This window comes from Thunnus maccoyii, chromosome 5 (assembly GCF_910596095.1).
Source record: "Thunnus maccoyii chromosome 5, fThuMac1.1, whole genome shotgun sequence".
Taxonomy (NCBI): Eukaryota; Metazoa; Chordata; class Actinopteri; order Scombriformes; family Scombridae; genus Thunnus; species Thunnus maccoyii.
Window position 1 is genome coordinate 13,095,177 of NC_056537.1, and position 24,687 is coordinate 13,119,863.

At 41.0% G+C, this 24,687-nt stretch overlaps 2 protein-coding genes and 1 non-coding gene across 14 annotated transcripts; 1 reads left to right on the top strand and 2 right to left on the bottom strand.

Moving 5' to 3' along the window:
• Positions 1–74: 74 nt before the first annotated feature.
• Positions 75–23,815, bottom strand: LOC121898129 (ETS domain-containing protein Elk-3-like). 12 transcript variants are annotated; one of them, XM_042413073.1, is made up of 10 exons: positions 23,528–23,815; positions 21,993–22,020; positions 21,575–21,806; positions 19,893–19,944; positions 16,734–16,866; positions 13,535–13,721; positions 5,014–5,222; positions 3,848–4,645; positions 1,797–1,919; positions 75–878 (listed from the first exon to the last, which is right to left on the bottom strand). In XM_042413073.1, exons 7-10 carry the CDS (start codon positions 5,218–5,220, stop codon positions 780–782), a joined length of 1,227 nt encoding a protein of 408 aa, XP_042269007.1. In that variant the 5' UTR covers positions 5,221–5,222; positions 13,535–13,721; positions 16,734–16,866; positions 19,893–19,944; positions 21,575–21,806; positions 21,993–22,020; positions 23,528–23,815; the 3' UTR covers positions 75–779. The 12 variants fall into 12 exon arrangements, with proteins under 12 accessions (XP_042269007.1, XP_042269012.1, XP_042269006.1 ...); XM_042413078.1 differs by having other exon boundaries at positions 19,893–19,930; positions 21,575–21,846; XM_042413072.1 differs by having other exon boundaries at positions 21,575–21,846.
• hal (histidine ammonia-lyase) lies at positions 9,079–16,866 on the top strand. Its single transcript, XM_042413085.1, has 20 exons — positions 9,079–11,084; positions 11,293–11,353; positions 11,595–11,622; positions 11,724–11,798; positions 11,883–11,955; positions 12,092–12,158; positions 12,265–12,302; positions 12,427–12,552; positions 12,697–12,836; positions 13,025–13,072; positions 13,328–13,475; positions 13,605–13,700; positions 14,002–14,060; positions 14,285–14,365; positions 14,519–14,584; positions 14,693–14,858; positions 14,944–15,078; positions 16,276–16,384; positions 16,513–16,582; positions 16,715–16,866. Exons 1-20 carry the CDS (start codon positions 10,838–10,840, stop codon positions 16,844–16,846), a joined length of 1,965 nt encoding a protein of 654 aa, XP_042269019.1. The 5' UTR covers positions 9,079–10,837; the 3' UTR covers positions 16,847–16,866.
• Positions 23,080–23,167, bottom strand: trnay-gua. Its single transcript is given in 2 exon segments — positions 23,080–23,115; positions 23,131–23,167. It is a non-coding gene; the product is annotated as a tRNA-Tyr (tRNA).
• Positions 23,816–24,687: the final 872 nt, after the last annotated feature.

The following is a 24,687-nucleotide window of genomic DNA, read 5'->3' on the forward strand; positions in this document are numbered from 1 at the left end:
TTTTGATTTTTTTTTTTTCTCCTGATGTACATGCTTCACATTTTATTTCAGCTCCTGTAAAACTTGGAAGGCGCTGCGTTCAAGCATTCAATGCTTTGTTTATTGAAAATGACAAGACATTCTTCACAATACAAAATTATACAGAATACATACTGTATACCAAGTCCAGTATAAAAAAAAAGAACATTACAAGTGTTACAAAGGTTTTTCATTGATTTGATAATCTCGTCTTCATTAAAAGATTTGGAAAAAAAAAGAAAAAATAGGACAATAAGGCACAGCCGGTACTATCTGAGAAGCATAGTGCATACAATACATACAATACCCCACAAGTGAAACAACCAGCTTCACATTGTGATGATCATTTAAGGAGGAAAAAAGTTGTTTGTTTTTTTTCTGTTTTTTTTTTTTACAAGATTAAAACCAAGCTCTGCGCAGAAGGAGCAGCTAGCTAGTCTTTAACAGCTAGCTACACGTCGCTACTGTCCATCGTGGACAGGGTCATGTGGAAATGTGCTGTACTTTATCACAAAGGTCCACACGTCTCACAGACATCGTGGCATATGGCTTTTACCAAGTGCTTTCAACCACTGGAATCTGAAGCAACTCAAGTGCAAAAAAGTGAGGTCACATACTGTCTCGACGGACTTTTCTGAAGCAATTTTTTTTTTTTTTTATGACAAGACGGACGAGAGATTGCTGCTGATGATGTTGACGACGGTGACAAACTTTCAAACAAGAGATGGGTGAAGATGGGAGGGTTTTCACTAGACCCTGGATCAGGATTTGTGGGTGGTGGGGGACAGGAGCAGGGAGGAGGGTGTTCCTTCCAGGTTTGGCAGGGGGACAGGCATGTGTCCGTTGATTAGGCTGGGGAACTGTGGAGGAAGAGAAAGGGGCTGAGAGTTAGCGAGGAGGGGACGGAGGCTCTATGAAAGCTGCTTTCCGGTGAGGAACTACAGCATTGTCACTGCTCTGGTTTCCTGTTTTTTTATTCATTGTGCCTCTTCCTTTTCGTCTCTGTCCCCTGTACCTCCGCAACAGAAGGAGAAGTCAACACTGTTTGTGCACAAAGAATCCGGTATGGTTTGTGTGTGTGTGTATGTGTGTATGTATATGCCTGTGGAGGGGGTGTGGTGTAAATGTGTGTGTGTGTGTGTTTCACAAATGAGGAGCAGCTCTCAAACCAGTCCACCCTGTTCAGACTGGCTCCCCTGGGCTCAAACAGGAAGTATTCACAGGATTTCCTCTCCCTCTCACAAGCGCTGAAACAGGACACCTCTGCTGGACCTGCTTACTAAGTCTCGACTAGTTTCACAACCACTGCTGTCTGCTATTTTGCGAATCACAAAAACATATTGTTTTCATGTTTGATGTGTTATTTCTGTCAAGTATGTGCTTGAAAAACAACAAATCAAGTTGATAAAGATACATTCTGACACTTTAAGAACATAATAGAGGGACAATGGAGATTACATGCATATTTTTTATATTTAATATAACTTATAACAGGCATTAAAACTGGAGTCAATCCTTTTTATGTGCTGTTGTGATTGTTAAATCTCTTCAAATATGTTGATTCATCTGATTTTTTTAGCAACCGTTAAGTAGAGCAGCGATTTTGCAGCAGCACTCATTTCACCTGCACAGCCTCACAACTTCCTCCTCTGCTCTCAAACGCCACCAGTATTCCTCTGAGCACACCTTCTATTATCATCAGCTATTTTAATCCCTCTTTCTTCCTCTTTGCATCTACACCTGTGTGTGTATGCGTGTGTGTGTGTGTGTTTTCTTACCTGGAACAAGGAGCTGTGGCCCTGCAGCCGGGCGGGGCTGAGCGGAGCGACGGGGCTTAGGCTGCTCCAGAAGTGGATGCCTGACAACAGCGGACTGTGAGCCAGCAGCAAACCAGAAGGAGTCTGCGAGGGGGAAACCGGGGGAGAGAAATGGAGTGAAGGAGGAGGCGTTGTGTAAATACGAGAAACCAGCGAGGACAACAAGAGAAATGCAGAGACCCGCTGGCTGCGGAGTGTTGCTGTAAGGGATTCGGTAATGCGAAACATGCTGAAATGGTAAATGGACGTGTATTGGCGTTTGGAAAAACAAACTGAACGGAGCAGGAAGGAAGTCTGTGGTTTCTCCCCGAGAATACAGGGGTGACGTGGGGAGGAGAGAGAGGGAGGGAGGTGGATGGTGGGGGTTGTTGTTGATTGGGGGGGGGGGATGAGGGGGGGGAAGGTCCTTAAGCACTTGGAACGCCAACTCGAGAGAAAACATATGAAATCAATTTCTCCCTCTCTCTCCTGGTCTTCTCTCTCACCCTCCCCCTACTTTCCCCTGTGTCACCTCAGAGAAGTGAGCCAGTGTTGCGGAGGGACCCAGCCCTGCTCCCATTATTAATGGAATTATTGGAGCATATGGCATCACTTAGGGCCTCTTCCCCCTCTCTCATAGGTTGAACTTGCAGAAGATTTCTGTTAATCTCTTGTTTTCCTCTGATCTCACTTTTTTTTTTTTCTTTTTTTTTTTTTTTGCACCCTTATAAACAGACAGTGTGAGTGCAGAATTAATGCCTTTCTCAATGTGTTGGACAAACTTCTGATGTGGCAGAGTAATTTCTCTTTGTAAAAATTCCTGTGTAAACACATTAACTGAAATAGATTATTAAATACCAGCTGAGGCTTGAGGCACAGCCTTTGGGGTTATGGCAAAGATCAAAACAAACCAAAATGTCACAGCGGGGTGGATTTGGCTCTAAATTTGTGGCAGAAAGTACTCTAGAAATTATACTGCTAGAGTCATTCAGGGCATTTAAGACTACACAAAAAATGGTTGTAAAAAAGCGAGGCATTATAACTCCTTGTGTTTACCAAATTTACATTTCACCTTAACTTTTATGCCTCAGACTTTATTTAAGTATAGACATATTTCTACAAGGCCTGTTATTTGCAGCACATAAACATTTCTAGGAGTAATTTCTGCCTTTAACCCGCAGAACTGTTTATCAAACACAGACAATGACTCACTAAATTAGTTTCAAAAACAAGCAAATTTAGGCTATTTAAAATGCCTTAATGACTTTCAAGTGCCTGAGCAAATTTTTAACCTAAAATCATACATGTTTACCTTTTTTTCATACCTTTTCCACTCTCTATTTCTTGAGGGAATTTCAGCTCCAGTAACTACTTAAATAAATATAGTGGTAGTCTTTCCACCAACACATGCCAGGCTGTGTCAGATGTCTCTTGCTGCTCTCTGAACGCTTCAGGGACACTGACATCATACTCTGGATAGATCCCATCATCTCCCCATGGCCAGCCAGGCCACCGCACGGAGGGGACAGATTTATTCTCTCTCTGAGAATTGATTATTATCGGGCTCAATATGCTTCAGCTGTGTCTGGCACACAGTGACACGGTCTCTACAACTACTTCAATTATCGAGAGCAGAAATAAGAGAACATGTAAAAATGTGTCAAAGGGTAACAGTCGGGTGTGTGAACATGTCTCGACTGGATCGAGATGAAGCAGATTTTGGAGCAGTCTCAGGTGTGTGCAGGGCCTACCATTGCTAACTGTCGTTTTCAAAAGATGTAGCTGATTGGGCAAAAGGGTGGGAACGCCTCGAATGATTACCACTCCCCAAATGCTCCCCAGAGGCTCATAAAAATCACAATTTAGAGTCTCTAAACCGCCTGACTCATGTCTGTAAAGAGGGAGCAAATCTAAAGCAAGCAGGATATTCAACCTTTCATGCAGAAAGTGTCAAAACTAAACTGACTGTGCAGCGTCCACTGTGCTGTCCCGAGGGAATTCTAGTTGCGTATTATTCAGGTAAAACATCTAACCTGTGCAGTGAAGAAGGCAGGAGTGAGGGAGCCAGATGGCAGTGCCGGGCTGTTTAGGGCGATGGAGCCGATGTCACTCCCCGCAAGTAGCAGGGACGGGGCGGAGATCTCCAGAGCTTTGGGCTTTTTGCTTTTTGGTGGGAGTCCATCTCCTTGGTTACTACTACTAGAAGTAGAGCTACTTCTACCGCTGCTGCTGCTGCTGCTGCTGCTCCTCTTTTCAGGAGGCTGCAGGGCTCGCTCCCTGTGCCCAGAGGAGAGGTTGAGGGGCTGAGCGCTCTGGTCAGAGTCCTCCTCCTCCTCTTTGGCTGCAGGGCTCCAGCTATGGCCAGGTTGGGTGTGGGGGGAGGACGGGGAGTGGGAATGAGAGGGGAGTTTGGATGGCCTGGGGGAGACGTAGGATTCGGGTTTGACAGATGGAGGGGAGCTCCTCTCGTGGGCGTTGGTGCCAAAGCGGATGACTGAGCGTGGCTCCTCCTGGCGCTCCCGCAGGGCGCGGAGCAGCTCGGGCTGGTTCTGAAGGGAGCTGATGCTGAAGGAGGAATAGAGACCTGAGCGAAGGTAGTCGTTCCGACACTGCTGAGCCCCCAGGGCTGCCAGGGTCCTCCTCTGGGCCTCCTCCTCCCCTTCCTCTTCCTCCTCCTCCTCTACTTCCAGCTCGGGGGCCTCTCCTTCCTGGAGGGGAAACCTTCCAGAAGCCAGGCCCATCTCCACCGCCTGGGGGTCCATCTTCAGGATCTCAGGGAAGGACACAAACTTATAGACAAACTTCTGGCCAATCACCTTCTTGATGATGTTCTATAAAACAAACAAAACAAAGTAAATTAAGTTATGTACAACAGGCTGATCAATCTAAATATAACACATACAGTATAACAGAGATGTTGGGCAGCATTTCAGTCTGCCCAGCCGAGGCAAGTTGCCACACTGAAACAGCTTTGAGTGCTACATCATAGCCACAGCTCTACTGTGTGAGAAAGAGGAAGTGGAAGTGTCTCTGACGGGAGATTGCTGGTTTAAAGAGCAGAACAACAAAGATTTAGTTATGGCGTTTGACTACTTTCACATGCCTTCATGTCCTATCAGTTATAATAGCTGCACTAGCAGGATTACTTAAGACGGAAGCAGCTCTTTGCACATATAACCACAGTCACTTTTCATTTCACCTTGTCGTAGTAGTAGCGCAGGGCTCTGCTTAGCTTGTCGTAGTTCATGTTGGTCTTGTTCTTGCGTAGCCCCCACAGCTTGGCTACTTCCTCTGACTTCAGAAGCTTGAACTCGCCATCCGTGGACGTCCAACATATCAGGTGCTTGTGACTCTGGTCCAGCAGCAACTGAAGCAGGAACTGCCACAGAGTGATGGCGCTGTCCATACCTAGAACGAGACATACAGATGACAAGGTCAGCGAGAGATTTTGTGAAACCAGCGGTACAGTTTGACTAACGGAGTGGAGCGTGAAACATCAAAGCCCTCGCTGGTTATCTTTTAAAATCTTCATGATGGTGTCTGAGGTCTTTCACCTGTGGCCTTTTTCTCTTCGGTGATCGTGACTTTCTATGTTTTATACCTGTGTAAACTAGTAGTCAATAAAACATACCTTCCTTCTTCCTTATTTCTGTCTTGCCAGTGTGCTTTTACTCCATACAGACTAAATTTGGTTACTGGCTGAGAAGGGAACAGCCTGTCTGAGCTGTAACATGTGGTGTAAGGAAGAGTAGACCGGTGATGAATAGAACAGTGTGTGTTAAAAGAGTGTAGTGTAATGTAGCAGCAGCAGGAGAAGAGAGAAAAAAATATAAGGAGGAACAACAGCTCAAGCCAGAAATATGCTGCGGTTCAACCTGGCCCTCTCTCCACAGGAAGTATGACGGGCCCAGGGTGGGTTATTCCTTTAATAGAGGAATGTGCAGCCTCGAAGCTCCTGTCTGCCAGCTCAAAGCTCACACGTTAACGGGGGGGGTGGAGGGGGGGGGGGACTGTTTCTGTCACCACAGACAAGCAACATCAGAGTAGTGCTGAAACAATTAGGCAATACCACAAATTAGTCAACTGCCTGATGGCAAATACTATGATAAGTGATGTATCATTTATTAAGCGGGCAAAAAAAACCCCCACTGGTTTCATCATCTGAAACGAGGAAATGAGGATTTGCTGTTTCTCATCAGTGTGATTTCAACATCTTTTGATTGGAAAATGACAATTTGAAGATGTCATCTTAGGCTCTGAGGAGCTCTGATTGCCATTTTTCACTGTTTTCTGACATGTTAGAGACTAAACAATTAATTGAAAAACAATTTACATGACGATGAAAATAATCAGTAGTTGCAATCCTACACTAGTGAGACACATATTGATAAGGCTTGTACTTCAATATTTTAATGGTACCGACTGTAATATGTCAGCGCATGATGTACCAAAACTGACAGTTCTTGTATATTTCTTCTTTCATCAGGTACTATTTTACTGTTTTAAATGATTTTGGACTTCATTTTATTTAGATTTCTTGTCTGTCTGCTTGTGTGAAAAGTTTGGGTTGTTTTGTTAAATAAAAAAAGGATTTATTTGACAAAAAGCAAGCTAGTGAAGAACGTATTTGAGAAATCGCTGCCAAAACTCAATTACTGACACCAGTATTGAAACTTTTCGAAAAACACAGAGTCCAAACACTGATAGACTGGACTGTATTGGCATCTTGTATTCTTCTCTGTCTTATCTGTGGATGTGCGGAGTAACTGGTGACTGATGCTGAAAAACAATGATAACAGAGCGGCCTATCAACCTCTCCGTGCCTCTGTCCAGAGAGGAGAGACAGAGAGAGAGAGGGAGAGGGAGAGGGAGGGTTGGACTCGTTTCCGACACAAGCTATCCCCTGAGTTTTCTATCTGCCATGTGAAACTACAAACCTGTCAAAGTCAGGACTTCCTCCTATTCTACTTCCAAGGACAAATGGTGAGGAGAGGGGATCCCACAGCAGGGGAGCATTTCCCCAGTCCTGCCACACTTCCCACAAAAAAATCCCAGAGGGAGAGGGTCAAAAGATCAAATCATTGTCGCCCCCCCCCCCCTCCCCACCACCCAGCTCCACCCCTTCAACTCAGACTTCAGTTCGGCTTTAAAACACTTTGAAGCAAATATTGAAGTCTGCCAATACATGATCCCTGAGCTGACAGGTCAACAATTAGGTCAGTCAGACTTATAAACATTCAACTTTTGCAAGACGCTGAAACAGCACGGTGTATCTGTATGTCAGGAACACCTCCTGCATGTATCGGCAGGGGATTTGAAATGTCACAAAGTACAACAAAGTGGTAATAACCTCACTAATGATACACTATATGAGTACTGGATTGACAGGTTTACCACACATAGGTAAAATCCCATACCGAAGACCTACAATGAGGCGACAACACACACACACACAGTCCTCTTTCTAGGAATATCTCAGGAGCATTGTGGTGGTTTGGGTCGGGGGATGAGGAGCCCTGCTGCGGATGCTCGGGCTGAGATGTCTCGCTGCGCGCACAAAGCCATCCAGTGTGTTGGCTGAACGGAAACTCCTAATGAGATTAGATGGTGTGTGTGCAGACATTACTTAGCCATGACTAAATCTGCTCTCTTCCTGTTCGCAGACGGTGGAAAATTCAACAGGGGCCCATAGGAAAAGCATCTCTACACTCGGTTGCTGTTTTTGCATTGCTCTGCTTTTGTTTGCCTCTCTTTTTTGGGGGGAGGTGAGGGTAAGGGAAAGAGAGAGGGGGGGGGGGGCTACAGTCTTATCCGCAGTTAAAAGTTGCAGCGACTTTTACGCACAGAGGTCTGAGCCACTGACTCATTTTCAAGATGTTGCTCGGACCGGAAGATGGTGTCCGAATCTAAATCTGTACTATTCTTGCATTAAACTTGAAAATACACTCGATCCGAATAGTTTTACACAAGTAGAAAACTTCACAACCAAGACAATTCATATAAACCGTGAATGCCCCCGCTAATACAACTAATCGTGCGCTATTTCACTTTCTACAAGCCAGCAATTAACCAACAAAGCGCAGCTCATAGAAAGATGTCAGTTTCTTTTAGCTTACCTGCGATCTCTTACTTGGTCTTTTTTTTCCCTCCGCGAAACTTTACGTTGAGGCTTGTGTGATTCCTTGTTTTTCCATGCTTACTTCTGGTCTACACAGTTGTGCTGGACTGAAATAGGATCCTGGGCTTTTTCTTTTTCTGAGCAGGAAGTTGGAGCAGGCAGACACAGAGCCGGCTGACTTCCTCTCCCCTACGATTCCCCAGGCAGTTTGCCGTCTGTGTAAACACACTTTTCCTCCCCTCCTCTTCTTCTCCGCCTGCCCGCTGACGGCCAGCAGTAGGCCTACTCTACTCTGAGTCGGCACACATGTTGATACAGAAACTCCTACAGCCCGTAAACTGACATCATCAGTCCGCAGCAGGCCACTGTGGTGCTTTCAGGTACGCCTCGTTAATTCAAACACCTCCATTCCCGGGCCCAAAAAACGTCATGCGGTTTTAGGTCTCATCTATTTTTAAAGCCCCCCTACAGTCAAAAATGTGTTTTTTCTTCTTGTTCCTACAGTTGGATGTTTGAGCTTTACTGTGCAGAATGATGTATGTGCAGAAGGCTGTTTTCACAACCATCTGTTGAAAGTGGAAAGTTTCTCTGTGCTCATTAAAAATCTGATTTTAAAGGTGCAGTGTGTAGAATTTATTGTTATCTAGTGGAACAGATTTGGCAGAAGTATGTTTTAAATAGTGTATAATACCATGAAAATAAGAATTGTTGTGTTCTTGTTGCCTTGCAATGAACCCTTTATATCTACACAGGGAGTAGGTCCCCTTCTACGATGGCCACCATGATGCACCGCCATGTTTCTACAGTAGCCTAGAACGGACAAACCAAACACTGGCCTTTTGTGTTTTTTGCAAGTTTCGCGGGCACCATTGGTTCTCCTACACGCTTGGAAGGGGAGGGTGAGGGGAGGAGTATTCAGTTGGTTGTAATCTGCAACCTCACCACTAGATGCCACTAAACCCTACACACTGGTCCTTTAAGAGGGGGGCCTACAAGCAGGATTTGTGACATCACTACTAGTTTGGATGCCAATTCTGGTCCAATATTCAACTAACACAAGTGTGATGTGGAAACTTGAAGCCTCCAGTGCACAAACACTGAGAACGGACTTCAAAGTGAAGTTGGAGACATCTTGTGTCCGGCAGTTCAACTTGTGAAATGAAAAAATAATTCATTCTAAGGATTTTAATGCAGTAATGCTTTTTTTTTTCTGGAAAAACCTTGTCAGACACACATTAGACACACATTCCATGCAGAGTATTTTTGTATGTCTTATTACATGTGTGGAAGGGATGTTTCATAATTGGGGTATTTTGTGTGACTACAGTGAAGTGAAGTGGATTAAATGCACATCAGGGCACGGGACACTTCATGCATTACTTTGACACTAAAACACCCAACCAATTCTGTACTTCTTGACAAAGAAATGCAGCTTTCGTAATCAGACTTTATTGATCCACAGAGGGTAGGGAGGGAGGGAAGTACGAGTGACACACTAAGAGGAATGAAAACAGATCAGATAAGGAACTTGGATCAATGTAATCTGCATTACATTTAGAGTTACATTTTTTTTGTCATGATATTTAAAATATTTTGTCAATATGAACAAAGACTGATTAGCCCATTTGAGCATAATATCAAACAATGATAGAACACGTCACTTTTATGTCAAATTGTTGCAAGTCTCCTTAATAGCTTATTTATTATTACTGTGTAGGACAGAAGCACTATGATTGCAATTTGGCGTAACATCTTAAACATGTAGCTTTGAGATGGTTGCATTTTTTAAAAGTTTTTTCGGCATTTTTGCCTATTTTGATCATTGACAATAGAAACAGAGGAAACATAGTAGAAGAGCACCAGAGATGACATTAATTAGTTGACATCTGTGTCTTGTTGTCCAAAGGGGACACCAAGAGATGGTTATAATTAGGTTTGAAGATTTAGACAAACTATTGGTAGCATTGCATCCGACATGTCTACTGTTTTATTCTGAATATCAGCTTTTTCCATCAAACAAAAGATTTACAGTCTAGATTGCAGAACTTATTTGTTCCTCAGTCGGTCAGTATGTTAAATAGGAGTACGGGCTCTCAGTAGGCCAGAGGTAATGTTACATCGAGGATCTAATGTAGTAAACCCACAAAGTGTATTTTAGAACCTGTCTACTTGTGTAGGTAAAGCACTTGGCTGAGTGTGGAAGCAAGTGAAGAAAGTCATTTTTTAAATTTTATATTTTAGCACTTTTTTGGAAGAATGAGATTTAAACAAATCCAGTGAATCATGGGTCGAATGTGATGCTTTGATGATGCACTTAATCTTTGCTCAAAGAACTGGATTAAAATAGACTCATGATATTAAATTGTTGCAACTCTACTATCTAACATTTTGCTGAATTAACAACCCCCCTTTTTTAATATTAGGTTGCATTATTTATATGCACTTGAAATGTCTGACAGCAAGTGAAAGCATCACTATTAAATGATAAACGCTCTTTCTCCACTCTTTACTAAACATATTGAGGTCAAACTTTTATTAAGTTATCTTGTAACTATAATTAATCATTACCATGGTAACAAGCAAATAAATGATTGATTCTGTTGTTGGTAAAACAGTAATTGGTTTGATTACACTTTCAGTGAATATAGGTTACTTGTCTGCAAGGGTGAAAAAAAAAAGTCAACGAGTCAAAGAGTAAAACAGATTTCACTCATCACGTTTGGATTATGTCCAAACATCCGTGTGACAGACCAGTGGAGGTCAGTGGTCCAAGGTGTGACACCGGTGAGGCGTGGCCCCCGAGCGCTGCGCCTGATTGGTGGCGGAACTTTCGGCGGCTGAAGGTGGTACCTTGGAGAGCGGAGAGCAGCAGAGCAGAGCGGCAACAGAGTCCGGTTGAAGCGCAATGCCTCGTTTTACTGTCCACATCCGAGATGAGTGGTTGGCAGTGCCCTGCCGAGATACCACCAGGAATATCGGGTGGCTCGGAGAAGAGGCGCTCAAACGTTACGTGAAGAACAAACCGGACAACGGCGGCATCACGGCTGTGAAGGACACTCGTTTTATTGTGCGCAGGTGCCAGGGTTTGGGTCTGCTGGACGCGGATGACACCATCGATGATGTACTGGAGGATAATGACTTTGTCGAGCTTGGTATGACTGTATGCATGCAAACATATAAAATATATTTGTGCATCAGATTTGGGAGACAGTGGAGATATTGTACCATTGGCTGTGCGTAATGTGTGCGTATTTCTGTATGGGGAGTCATGTTCTGACGACACTAGACATCAAATATATTTACATTATCTACAAATGAGAGGAAATGTGTTCAATGTGTATTGTTATCTTCTACTTACAGCAATTGAAGGAGATACCATGTCTCCTGACTTCATACCGTGTGAGCCTGGAGTTTCTCATCTGTATCCTTAAACGTGTTATTTGTGCCAAACAGACAGTGGCTACTTTTGATCTAATTAAGTCAGATTTTCAATTTCTTCAGACCACCACAAGCCACAACAATGACTTCTCAAAGGTTAAATAAGAATTTGTGTTATTTATAAAAAACCTAATGGGTTAAATTGTTGGGTTTTATAATCTCAGTAAAAATGGCAACACTGAATTTTTACTAAATGTTATCCTTAATTAAATTATGTAAAATAGGACAGCAGCATACAGAGAACCTGGAGAAGTAAGTGTATATTTCAACCATTATCTGTTTAAATTTGAAGATTACATGCATATCACATATATATTGACTGTTTTTTTTTTAACATGCGTCTCCCTGTGTAGTATATCGCCCTGGATGGCAACAGCCTGACATCGACAGATCTGGTCAACTTAGGCAGAGGACTCTACAAGATAAAGGTAATGATCAACACACTGAATTTGTTGTCATGGCTCTTCTGTGGTAATCTTTGACGTAATCATTCCCTTTACAATTATTTTCAGCTGACTCCGGAAGCAGAAAGGAAAGTTGTGCAATCCAGAGAGCTTTTGGACACCATTGTCAAAGAAAACAAAGGTTAAGATACATTTAAGAATAAAGAATGTGATTAATCTTATCGTTAACCAGCTACTGTGAAATTACAGTACTTCTGAAATTAAAATTAATTGTACCGTGTGTTCAGTTCTCTTTCTTTCTCTCTTCCTTCCTCTAGTTGTCTATGGAATCACAACAGGTTTTGGCAAATTTGCCCGAACTGTCATTCCTGTCAGCAAACTCAAGTAAAGACAATATTTCCATTTCCTTTGTTAACTGTAGATCTCCTGTTGGAGAGTGAACGCTTTTTAATGTGCTGATAGTCACTTTTGGGCACTTTTTATTCCACAGGGAGCTGCAGGAGAACTTGGTGCGGTCACACTCAGCAGGTAATAAAAGATACCTTTTCGGTCTAGATTTTAAAGGATCACATACATTTGGTGTTACTGACAAGGTGTTTAAGGTTTTTCCGTGTTTATGCCTGCATCACTGATGTTACGTTGTGGTGTGCAGGTGTGGGAAACCCACTAAGCCCGGAGAGGACCCGCATGCTGCTCGCTCTGAGGATCAATGTCCTGGCCAAAGGATATAGTGGGATTTCTCTGGAGACCCTTCATTCCATGATCCAGGCCTTCAACGGTAAGCCACGGCTGGAACCATCAGCCTCACTTTACCTTGGCTGACCTGGACTATCAGCTTCAGTTGAGTTCACTTCAGGTCAGTATTGGGGAAGCTAACTATCATATGACTAATCTTAATCTCCAATTTACTTTGCCCCTGCAGCTTCCTGCCTCTCCTTTGTCCCAGAGAAGGGAACGGTGGGTGCTAGCGGGGATCTGGCACCCCTCTCTCACCTGGCCCTAGGGCTGATGGGAGAGGGTAAAATGTGGTCTCCCAAGAGCGGATGGGCCGATGCCAAATATGTAAGAACTTACAGACAGAATTGTCATAACTTCTCCCTGGTGGTACAACAATAACAACTTGCTTAATGCTACAGGAATTGTGTTTTTTGCTTGTGGTGAAAGGTTGCAGGGCCCAATAGGAAAACATGTTTGCTTTTTGATGACCCTTTGCCCTTTTACATGTTTTCTCTCCTTTCATCTCTGGCAAGGTCCTGGAGGCCCATGGACTGAAGCCAGTATCACTAAAGCCTAAAGAGGTAATGTTAAAAACACACCACGCTCTTTTATATTTGATTTGCTTGCACTAGAGAAATTGTCCCAGGGTTAAATGGGAATAAGTTGCATCATCTTTCTCAAGTACGGGACAAGCACAGTGGTAGCATTTATACTATAAATCATCAAATTAATCACATTTGCAGCTGTTACGTGCACTTATTAACTCACTCAGCATTCTCCAAGTGGCTTCTGAAACCAGGAAATACAAGCCAAATTACTATGTTTTTCCCTCTCAGGGCCTTGCTTTGATCAATGGGACCCAGATGATCACTTCTTTGGGGGCGGAGGCCGTGGAGCGAGCCCAGTCGATCGCCCAACAGGCTGACATCATTGCTGCTCTCACCCTGGAGGTGCTGAAGGGAACCACCAAAGCTTTTGACAGCGGTGAGCAGCAGCCACAGTGGTGGTGAATGAAAATCCCAAAAGTAGATGAGATAATTTACCTTCAACTCCCAAGATTCTCCAAGATTATCTGTTTCATCTCTCCTCTTTTTGTGGTCTCCCTCTGTGTAGACATTCATGCACTGAGGGCCCACCCGGGACAGGTAGAGGTGGCCCTACGCTTCCGCTCGCTGCTGGACTCTGATCACCATCCATCTGAGATTGCAGGTCTGAGGGTACACCCATATTCTGAAACAGAAAAGTTACAGAGCATTACATAATAATAGTGTAATTGTTATACACATCACGTCTAGTGTTCAGCATTATTGTGTTCAAACCAATCACACCGTGTGGAGTTTGTATGCAAAACCATGTATTAGGAATACTTCTACCATCTTGTAGGCACTGCCTTCATAGCTGGAGCACTTCACAGCTCATAAATAGTTAGGATGGGTCAAATGCAGAGGGTGTATTTCCCTGCAGGGATTAATAAAAGTGTAGCTTTTGCTAATATAGTGTGTTTTTCCAGAGAGCCACCGCTTCTGTGACAGAGTCCAGGATGCCTACACCATGCGTTGCTGTCCTCAGGTAACCTCAAGTGAAGCCAAGTTTATTTATATATCCCAAAATCACAAGTCTGCCCCTCAAGGCTTTACAATCTGTGCACCCTCTAACTGCAGACTCTCAATTTGGAAAAGGAAAAACCCTGTGGTTGATTCTCGTGTGGATCCCATATGAGCTGGAGCTGGAGACTATGTTTAAGTATTGTTCAGCTGTGTCTGAGTGCTTTTTTATTCTCTCTCTGTACGTAGGTTCATGGAGTCACCAATGACACAATAAAATTTGTCCAAAGCATCATCAATACAGAAATCAACAGTGCCACTGACAACCCTGTATCCTTCGCTAACTAGTAGACTAGAGGATTAGTTTGTCATGTAAATCTAGATCTGCCACTTTTCAACCACAAGTTCTACGTTCTGCCACAAACTGTATGTTGTTTTTTGTTGGAGCTATGAGTGAAACGTTTTTCTTAACGGCCGTAAAAGATGGTGTTTGCGGAGAGAGGTGAGACTATTTCAGGTGGGAACTTCCATGGAGAATACCCAGCTAAGGTATGTACAACTCTTCAGTCTGAGATATTTGTGACTCATAAAACATCTTTAGATGATAGACAGTAGATTTCGTTCCCCTCTCTTTTATTATTATGTTCTTTCTCATAGGCTCTGGACTTTTTAGCCATTGCAGTCCATGAGCTGGCCTCTATCAGTGAGAGGAGGATCGAGCGGTTGTGTAACCCGTCTCTAAGTGAGCTGCCAGCCTTCCTCGTCAATGAGGGAGGACTCAACTCAGGCTTCATGATTGCTCACTGTACCGCTGCTGCCTTGGGTTGGTGTGAATTCTTCTTTTTTTAATTCTTTATTTTTCTGTCATCTGCTTTTCTAAACATGCTGATTTTTTTTACTGTGTTAAGTTTCAGAGAATAAGGTTTTATGCCATCCGTCCTCTGTGGACTCCTTGTCGACCAGTGCTGCCACTGAGGACCATGTGTCCATGGGGGGCTGGGCTGCTAGGAAGGCCCTGAGGGTTGTGGAACATGTGGAGCAAGGTAAGGCAATACATGCCATGACTGGATTACTGCTACTATTAATATGAAAGTTCCTATAACAGGACAAAGGACAAAATTACTGAATCACCACATGTAAATAACTAACTTTATAGTGATAACTTAACCACAATAACATAAGCTGCTACACAGGTAAGTTATCTAAAGTTCAATTCTTATTTACACTGACAGTGTAAAAAAAGGTTTAGATAATCACTGAATTTCAAATATACTTCAAAGCAACATGAAGCAACTGCCCCTGGTTCAAAGAAGCTGAACAATTTGTTCCTGGTGCTGCTGCTGCAACGAAGTGCAAAGGTAGCAGTGTTGAAAACCCTGCCAGCGTACACCAACCAACCATGGATAAACTGAATCAGCAAACATTTACATGGCTTCAAATCAAAGCTCACTGAGAGGAACAGGCAGACACATGAAGATAGAGGTTAACTACTAAACTACAACAACACCTCTGTGGCAAAATATATTTACTCTGCATTGATTTTACATGGAAATATTCACAGGAAAATATAAAATATGGTCAAATAATAACTAAAGTAAGTGTTACTTATAAAAAGAGAAATAATCTTAGTTAAGTCTATCTACATTTTTACATCCAGATGTGTTTAAGCAGCAGAACACCCCAACATGTCTGTTGCTGACTGTTGAACATGGTTACTGGAAGAGTACTGTGTGCAATGCTGGGTTAGTTGCCACCTGTGTCATATAGTGGCTATTGAACATATTTGTGACTTTTTTAAAAAAAATATACAAGGATTAAAACACATCAACAACTGTTGCAAAACAAAATCAAGAGCAGTTAAATAACCCCAGGATAAGGTTGAGCATCTTCACGATCTGTACATCTTCCTCAAAGTACTGGAGGCTTTTCTCCTTGAGGAACAAGAGTGTTGAAGCTTTTCTACATACATAGTGTAATCCATATTATTGTGTCCAATATACAGTGCTGGCTGCCGTATTGTGACCTTACTGCAAACACAGGATTGTCATGTAATATGCCAACAGTAGTGACGTCAGATGTTATGTATCAGTATAATTAGGTCAAATAATTACCACCAAAAAGAGACTTAAGTAAGATTTTTTAAGTATCTTTTTGCAAATAAACTCAAACTGTAAATTAGTGAGACATAAGTTTGCAATATTACGCATTTTTGTTAACTGATGTTATTTATCTTTGATCAGTTCTGGCGATAGAGCTGTTGGCAGCCTGTCAGGGTATTGAGTTCCTCCGCCCGCTCCGTACCACCACTCCACTGGAGAAGGTCTATGACCTTGTGCGCAGTGTGGTCAAGTAAGTCAAACAGATGTGGCCAAGTTACACAACTTTCAGTCCAATGAAATGATGTGCTGAATAGTTAATATTTATCCATTGGTCCACTTCTGACTCTCTCATTCCCTCTCCTGTTCTGCCTTTTGCAGACCGTGGATTAAAGACAGGTTCATGTCCCCAGACATTGAGGCTGTGCATCGTCTACTGATTGACCAGAAGGCAAGTGCCGACTCTTCTGAAAGAAGCAATTTTAATTCTACTAATTCTTACTGCAAAATGTGTCCAATGTACATATAAGCTCCAAACTGAAGAGAAATGGTGATTTTTTGAATGACGTGTGTATATTTTCAGGTGTGGAACGTGGCCAAACCTTATATTGACAAGTATCAGACAGAGTACATCCCCGAGTCACGTCCCGGCTCTCCTACTGCCTTCTCTCTGGAGCCTCCAGCATCACCGAGGAAGCGCATTCGTCATGAGTGAATCAAATGAAAATGCAACAGCTAAAATGAAAAAAAAAACCAAACAAACCAACCATCATTTATTTACACTTTTGAAGATTTGGATGACTACCAACCACACATCTCTGTGTGAGTTGTATTTATCGACACTTTTGTTGTCACTTTAAAATGTACTTAATTGAGTTTTTATTGCCTCATGACTACCTCAGCCATTGTACCAACCTATCTATCAAATCTTTTTAATGATGTAGCACAAGCATTATTATCATTATATGTAGATTTCTCTGGAGTAATTTATGAAATCTTTAATGACTGTCATCTGTACAACTTAAACAACACAACAATAAAATGATTTAAAGCTGAACTCTGATTATTTTGACAGTGATGTAAGTCTGCGTTTGGTTCACTGGCTTTCTGATTTTATTTCTGTCTGTTTAGGACAGTTATATGGCTTCACATTGATACTATCTTATTTCTGGTTTATTAATTTCTTTATCATTATATATTTTTAGTATTAGAAGTGGTACTGATAGTGTAGTATTAACAGTAGTTGTTGTAGCAGTAGTGATCTTCCAGTATCACTTTTAAAACTTATATGCCATAAAATCACCACTAGAGCTGCAACTAACAATTATTTTCATTATCAATTAATCTGTTATTATTTTCTCGATTAATCGATTAGTTGTTTGGTCTATAACATGTCAGAAAATGGTGAAAAACGCCGATTGTTGTTTCCCAAATCCCAAGATGCGACCAACAGTCCACAACCCAAAGATATTCAGTTTCCTATCATAAAGGAAACAAAAATAATCACATTTAAGAAGCTGCAACCAGAGAATTTTGACATTTTTTCTTACAAAATGCCTCAAAACAATTAATCGATTATCAATATAGTTGTTGATTAATTGACTAATCGTTGCAGCTCTAATCACCACTCTCTCTTAAGGGTTATCATTAAAACAATATGTGGTGAAGGAACAGAACATTATTTGATATATCTTTATCTAATGTAGGTGAGCTATTTCATGCCAGCAGGTTTATTTCAATTTCAATTTTTATTTCGCACGTTATAAGAAAAAAAAATATATAATTAAGAAAACAAGACAAACAAACAAAATCATCAACAAACATATCAAAATCCCAGTTGACAATTTAAATAAGGCACTCCATGTTCAAAAAGGAGCAGGAGGAAGTTCAAAACCCATCTAGTCCTACCCTCTTTTTTTTGCTTAAACAATAAACTTTTATGATTAATAAGAAAACTCAACTATCCACCACCAGTGTCCATGATAGCCCTCTCTATCAAAACAAACAAAAAAACAAAAAATCAAACAAAACAAGAACAAAACAGATTAATAACAAACCAAACACTCAAACAGCACAAGAACAAATCAATCAGGTTGAAAACAACAAAACGTCACCAGTCCATCCCATATCCCTTACTAAATGCTTTTTGGACATACAAGTTCCTCTCAGGTCATGTTTATTTTCTCTCATTTGAAACAACCCTTGGATACTGTTAGGTAATTGTTGATTTTTTACTCTCTCTGTACATGATTTGGGCAGTTTACAGGTCAACCAGTTCTTTGAATTTTAGTGTTTTTAGCCTAATAAAGAGTGGATTTGTTGGTTCTCTATAAGTAGTTTTGTTTACGATTCTTATGGGTCTTTTTTGAAGGATGAAGGTTGGATTAGTGTTTGTTTTATATGTATTTCCCCATATTTCCACACAATAAGAAGTTATATATGGGAGTATAATGGAAGAGTATAAGGTGTATAATGAATTAATATAATTTATATGTGGCTTCCAGCATAATTTATTGTCTATTATCACTCTGAGAAATTTAATTTCAGTCACTCTTTCGATTTCGACATCATATATCATGAGTTTCTTTGAGTTCTTTTACCAAAAATTATAAATTTCGTTTTACTTCAATTCAGTGTTAGTTTACTTGCATCAAACCAACTCTTTAGTGTTTTTAATTCCTTTTCCACTGTTGTTTTTCCAAATGTTGTTCCAAGTTGTCCCCATAACATAGAAAACTTGTATCATCTGCAAATAGAATAGTTTTCAGTGTTTTGGACACTTCACATATATTATTTATGTTCAAAATAAACAACATAAATAACAACGGTCCCAACACTGAGCCCTGGGGAACCACACAAGTAACCTTCACTAATTGTGATTTGAAATTTTGTATCTGAACGTATTATCTGAAGCTAGCTGGTTAGCCAGGAGAGTACTATCCCTCTAATACCATATCTTTGTCATTTTTTTAATAATAAGTCATGGTCTACCGTGTCAAATGCTTTTTTGAGATCTAGAAATACCTCTACTGCGTACTCTTTATTTTCTACTGCCGTTGTTGTTTCTTCTACAAATTCTATAAGTGCAAACGAAGTTGTCCTATTAGCTCTAAATCCATATTGCTGTTCTTACAGTATGTTATGTTTTGTGATCATTAAGTCTTGTAGAGAATATTTTTCCAGTATTTTTGAGATCTGTGGAAGCAAGGAAGCAGGTCTGTAGTTTGAGAGTACATACCTGTCTCCAGCTTTATATATTGGTATGACTTTGGCTGTTTTCATTTTTCTTGTAAATACACCAGTTTGTAGAGACTGGTTACAGATATGGGTCAGAGGTTTTTGCTATACATTCAATATTATTTTTAACCGTGGACATGTCAATTCCATTTCGGTCTGTGGACGTCTTGCTCCTGAGATTTTTAACAGTGTCAATAATTTCTTTTTCATTTGTTCCCCCTATAAATATAGAAATCAAACAACTTATTTGATATGAAACACCTGATGATGTCTGTCTAAATATACCATCTAGTTTGTAAATTATGTGTTTTAAGTTTCAGCATTAGAACTGTGTGTGAAGTGTGCCCTTTTCAGTGATGTAGAGATTGAAGTCTGAAAGCCATTTCCTTGTCTTTGTCAGTTCATTATCTACAATACAATAACACTCGATGTAAACAGGGAGGAATGTCCTTTTAAGTCTATAGTCAGATGTGTGTGAGTCAAACCTTCTTAAAAACCTCCTATTCAAGTTAAACAGCACCTACCTGTCCAGGTTGAGAAGCCACTCTGCCACCTTGAGGTGCTGTGAATAAAATGCTGAGGAAGATAATTTGGTATGTCACAGACCCGGAAAAGCAGGTTTTTGTCAACAAATTCAAAGGTTACAAAAACAACTTATAACAGATAGTTGCACATGTGGCAGAAATCTATTGTGCACACAAATAGTTCAACCTTACAATAAAGATAGTGTCATTCTGTGCTCACCCCAACTGAAATTGTTAGGAACACCAAACAGGTCAGTTTGTGTTGTTGCCATTTCAGGCCTTTCCCAAACACAACCTCCTTAACAACCGCTAAATTTATTTTTCTGCAGCATCTTGTGACCTTAACAAACACTTATGATTGAATCAAAGGCAAAAGTATGCTCCTATACAGACCACAAACATGCACACAAAAACAGGCTAAAGTTCACTACTGCCTGATTAAACAGAGAGGAATATCTGTTACAGGTAACAGCAGTGCTACAATACTGTACTGTTACACGAAACCTTTACATTTTTGAGATCTAAATGTTAATTATAACTGCGATTATTTAATATCCATTCAGTATTTCAATGTAAGGTTGTAGGTGTTCAGTGGCAGAATTCACAAACATTGTAATGATGAAAACTTATTTTTAGCTAATAAGTGCAACAAATTATAATCATTACAATTTAAAACACAGTTAGCCTATGACGAGTCTCATAAAGGTTTGATTATTTATAATCAGTGTTGGGTAACATTACTTGTAACTTGTTACATTACAACATTACTGCCATTAAAAAGTAACTTGTTACGTTACAGTGTTACCTACTGAGAAAAGTAACTCGTTAGAGTACTTTTGCGTTACCAAAAATGAAAACTCCATTGTGATTCCTTGCATAATAATGCAAATACTTCCACGACGTGAACTCTACCATCTCGCTAGCTGAGCTATACACACGCACGGACACAACTGCAGGATCGGATACCTTCCACTAGTACACAGCTACGCACCAAGAAGTAGGAGTAATAGGTGCATAAACAGACAATTAACAGTGTGAATGTGTTTGGGATCTTCTTTTCTGTTTTTTGTGGCAACAAAAGAAACAGGAAAATACGGTGATATTGTAGCATGTTGGGGGTAGATGGGCGGCACTTCCCAGCATGCTCTGAGGCTTATGGACATAAGTTTGAAGGACCAGTGTGTAGGATTTAATGTCATCTAGCGGTGAAGTTTCAGATCGCAAAAACTGAATACCCCTACCCTCACCCTCCCCTTCCAAGTGTGTAGGAGAACCTAAAGTGGCCACAAAACTTGCGCAAAACACAAAAGGCCCTCCCAAGAGCCGATGTTTGGTTTGTCCGTTCTGGGCTACTGTAGAAACATCGCAGTGCAACATGTCGGCCTCCGTGGAAGAGGACCCGCTCCCTATGAAGATTTAAAAGGCTCATTCTAAGGTAACAAATATAGAATCACTCTTATTTTCTGGTGATTATACACTAATTTAAACATACTTATGAATATTATATTCCATTTCTGCCGAGTCTGTTCCGCTAGATGCCACTAAATTCTACACACTGCACCCTTAAGACCAGCTCTGCAGCATCACAGTCTCCTTGTGTCTACTTAGGCTTTAGTTATGAGTTTGCTGCTCATGCATAGATCTACTGGTCTAAAAAGAGAAATGAGTGAATTATCACTTACGACTTGCTGCAAAGAGCACATTGGTGTAGGCTGGAGAGGCACTGCAGGTTGAGTCTGGAGAGGAGGCACTGCAGGTGTAGGCTGGAGTGGAGGCACTGGGGTCTTGGGAGAAGAAGACCTCTATGGTGTCATCAGAAACCACTAGATCTGCAAGTGTGGCTTCTCCTCCCACATATTCCTTGAATCCCTCATCTTCCTCCATAGGCTCTTCCACATCTATCTGCTTCAGCAACTGGGAGCAGAAGTAGGTGATGTGTCACCTGCAAGGGGCACTTGCGGAGCGACAGAGGGCACTTGAAAAATGCAGCACACACATATATACACACATATACACACACATAGAATTATGGACTTTAGACTGAATTGAAGAATTGCAACACATCACTGGTGGATGAATGTGTGCTCTAGCCAGCAGTACCTGGTCAAGCAGGAAGAGGAGGAGGAACCTGTGGAGTCACAGGAAATACAATAATCAATATTTGCAGGGTGCATTTACATGTAACTGAAGTTATGTGTAGAGTGTGAATCCATTAATACATTTTAACAATCCTTTTGTCTTGCACAGATGTAAAGCATATTTAGCCAGTGATTTTATAAATAGATTACCACCACCTTCTGTGCCTGGTTAGTTTGCAGTTAGTGCCTGTTATATACCCTACATATTTTAAAAACAATAAATATGTTGTGTTATGGTGTTTTGGTTAGTTTAAGCTTCGATTATCTGGTGTAATTTTACTTTATGCGAAAAGTAATTTCTACTGCTGAGGAATAGACACAAACGATCCAGGTTTGAGTTAAACCACTGCATTCTGCACCAGATGAAAGCACTACAGTCCTCCCACAATAATCAAACTCTGTAGCTGATACAAGTCTAAAGTCTTACTGGTGCAGATGACTGTACCCTACCGTTTCCTGCAAAGTAATTTTGACTTTATTTATTCAGTCAAACTAACTGTTAGTGCTGTTTAAGGATCTCTCTATTTTTAGGCATTGTTAAATGTTTTCTGCAATAATTCATAAAACTACAAGGGGCCTTAAGTAATTAGTTTAACAAGATAAGCTAATTGGGACATATTTACATATTTTTAGAATGATCTGGACACCTGGAGAAACTAGTAAAAAGAGCGATCAAAATGAACACAGGCCGTTTCATAAGTATCAAATTCAAATCAATTCAGAAAAGAACATAAAGATTTCAACGAAAAATGGCGGCGGCAGCGTTTCCAAAACAGGACGAAGACATTTACAACGCTTTGCGTTATTGGGCGTTCCAAAATGGAACTTGTGATTTGATTGGCTCATCAAACCTGGATCTCGCCATCTGATTGGCGTTTAGAAAGATGGACTACGCAGCGTGGTTAGTTGTCAAATTATGAACCTCGCCATTTGATTTGCTTGTAAAAGATGGACCACGCTACATGATTGGTTTTCAAACGATGGGTTTCGTGATGTGATTTGCCAAATCTGTATCGTGTTTTGAGACAAGGAAGAAAAAAAAACATGTCTCCTTCGAGCCGGATTCGAACCAGCGACCTAAGGATTTCAGCGTATTGCCTCTACAGTCCTCCGCTCTACCAACTGAGCTATCGAAGGGACGCTGTACACCTTACTCAAAATACTGTATTCAAAGCTGAACTCTACACAAGTCACAAAATTAATATTTCTTTTTGTCTAATAATTAGCGATATGGCCCCGATAGCATTAGCACATGTAGCTAACAGCTACATGACGAAAGTGCGGCCGCGTGCTACCGAATATCAGTTGCCTAGCAAAGCGTTAGTAGCCTGACGTTACCAGTAGCTAGGTTATCAATCAGCGACATCACTTTTGCTTCAAAAACTAAAAGAAATAAGAATAAAAGTTTGATAATTCTGCTAATTGGCACCGAGTAGCACATAGTCAGCTAACTATGGCACGATAGAGTAACTAATAAATCAGCAACATAAAACCTACCTCCCTCCTCTGTTCAAACACAAACAGGTGTGTGACGGATGTCGAGGTCCGTGTTGACTAAAATGAGCAGGATCCATGTCAGTAAATCGTTGCACCAAATAAACTACTCTTAAAGTTTTTGTAATAAATAAATAAATAAAATCACGCTCTGAAGTTACTTGTAGCTAAAATTAATGAAAGAAAACAGCAACAATACAGGCTACAAAGATTTCATTGTCAGTGACTGCAGGGTCTGGCCGATGTAATTTGAGAAGTTGTTAGGAAGGCAAACAATCATGGGGCATTGTTCATTAGAACTTTTTATCTTCTGTGCATGAGTCAGCAAGTATTGCACGCCCATATTCACACCTGGAAGCTAATCACAGTATATCCACAGTCTGTTGCCAAGCCGGGGATCGAACCCGCAATCCTCCGATCACATAAATGTTATGATGGTTCCAAGTTTTTACTTAAGCACAATTTAAAAGGGTAGTTTTTACTGCAATGAAACAATACTGGCTCTTCAGTAGGTCATTTCTTCCTCTGTGTATATCTGTGCATATGTGCGACTGTATAGTTATAATTGTGTGTATGCCTTTTGTAATGTGTGTTTGTTAAGAACTGAGATGTACTGCACTGAAGAGGCCGGACCTCCTCCAGCTAACACAAGTGAAGAGGAAGGTGAAAACTCCATGTCTGAGGCCAGCACAAAGTAATATATACAGAATGAGACCTTCCCAGGTCACTCAAGTGTCACTGATTATCAGTTTGCATCACTATTTTTGCCTGACAGCATCATTTGGGAGTTACTGTAACTGTAATCAACAAAAAAAATAACTGTAATCAATCAGTCCAAGATCCCTCTAAAAGCAGCGATTACAGGGGGTTGATTCTAGAGGACAAATGAGCCATTAGGCATCAGTTTCACACCTTGAACACATTTTGAATGGTTAAGCAACTGAACATTTGGGCAATTTAGATCCTCTTATCATCACTGCCATCTCTTGCAGTGCTCTAAACAACAGGAAATTGTACTGTTGTTATGTATACTGAGAGTTTATCTCTGTAGAGCTGAAAACACTTTGTAGTTGTCCCTGCATTGCTGATAGCTGCCATGGGTCTAATTTATTGCAATTCAAGAAAACTGCATTTTACTGTAGAATTATTTATTTTATACAAGC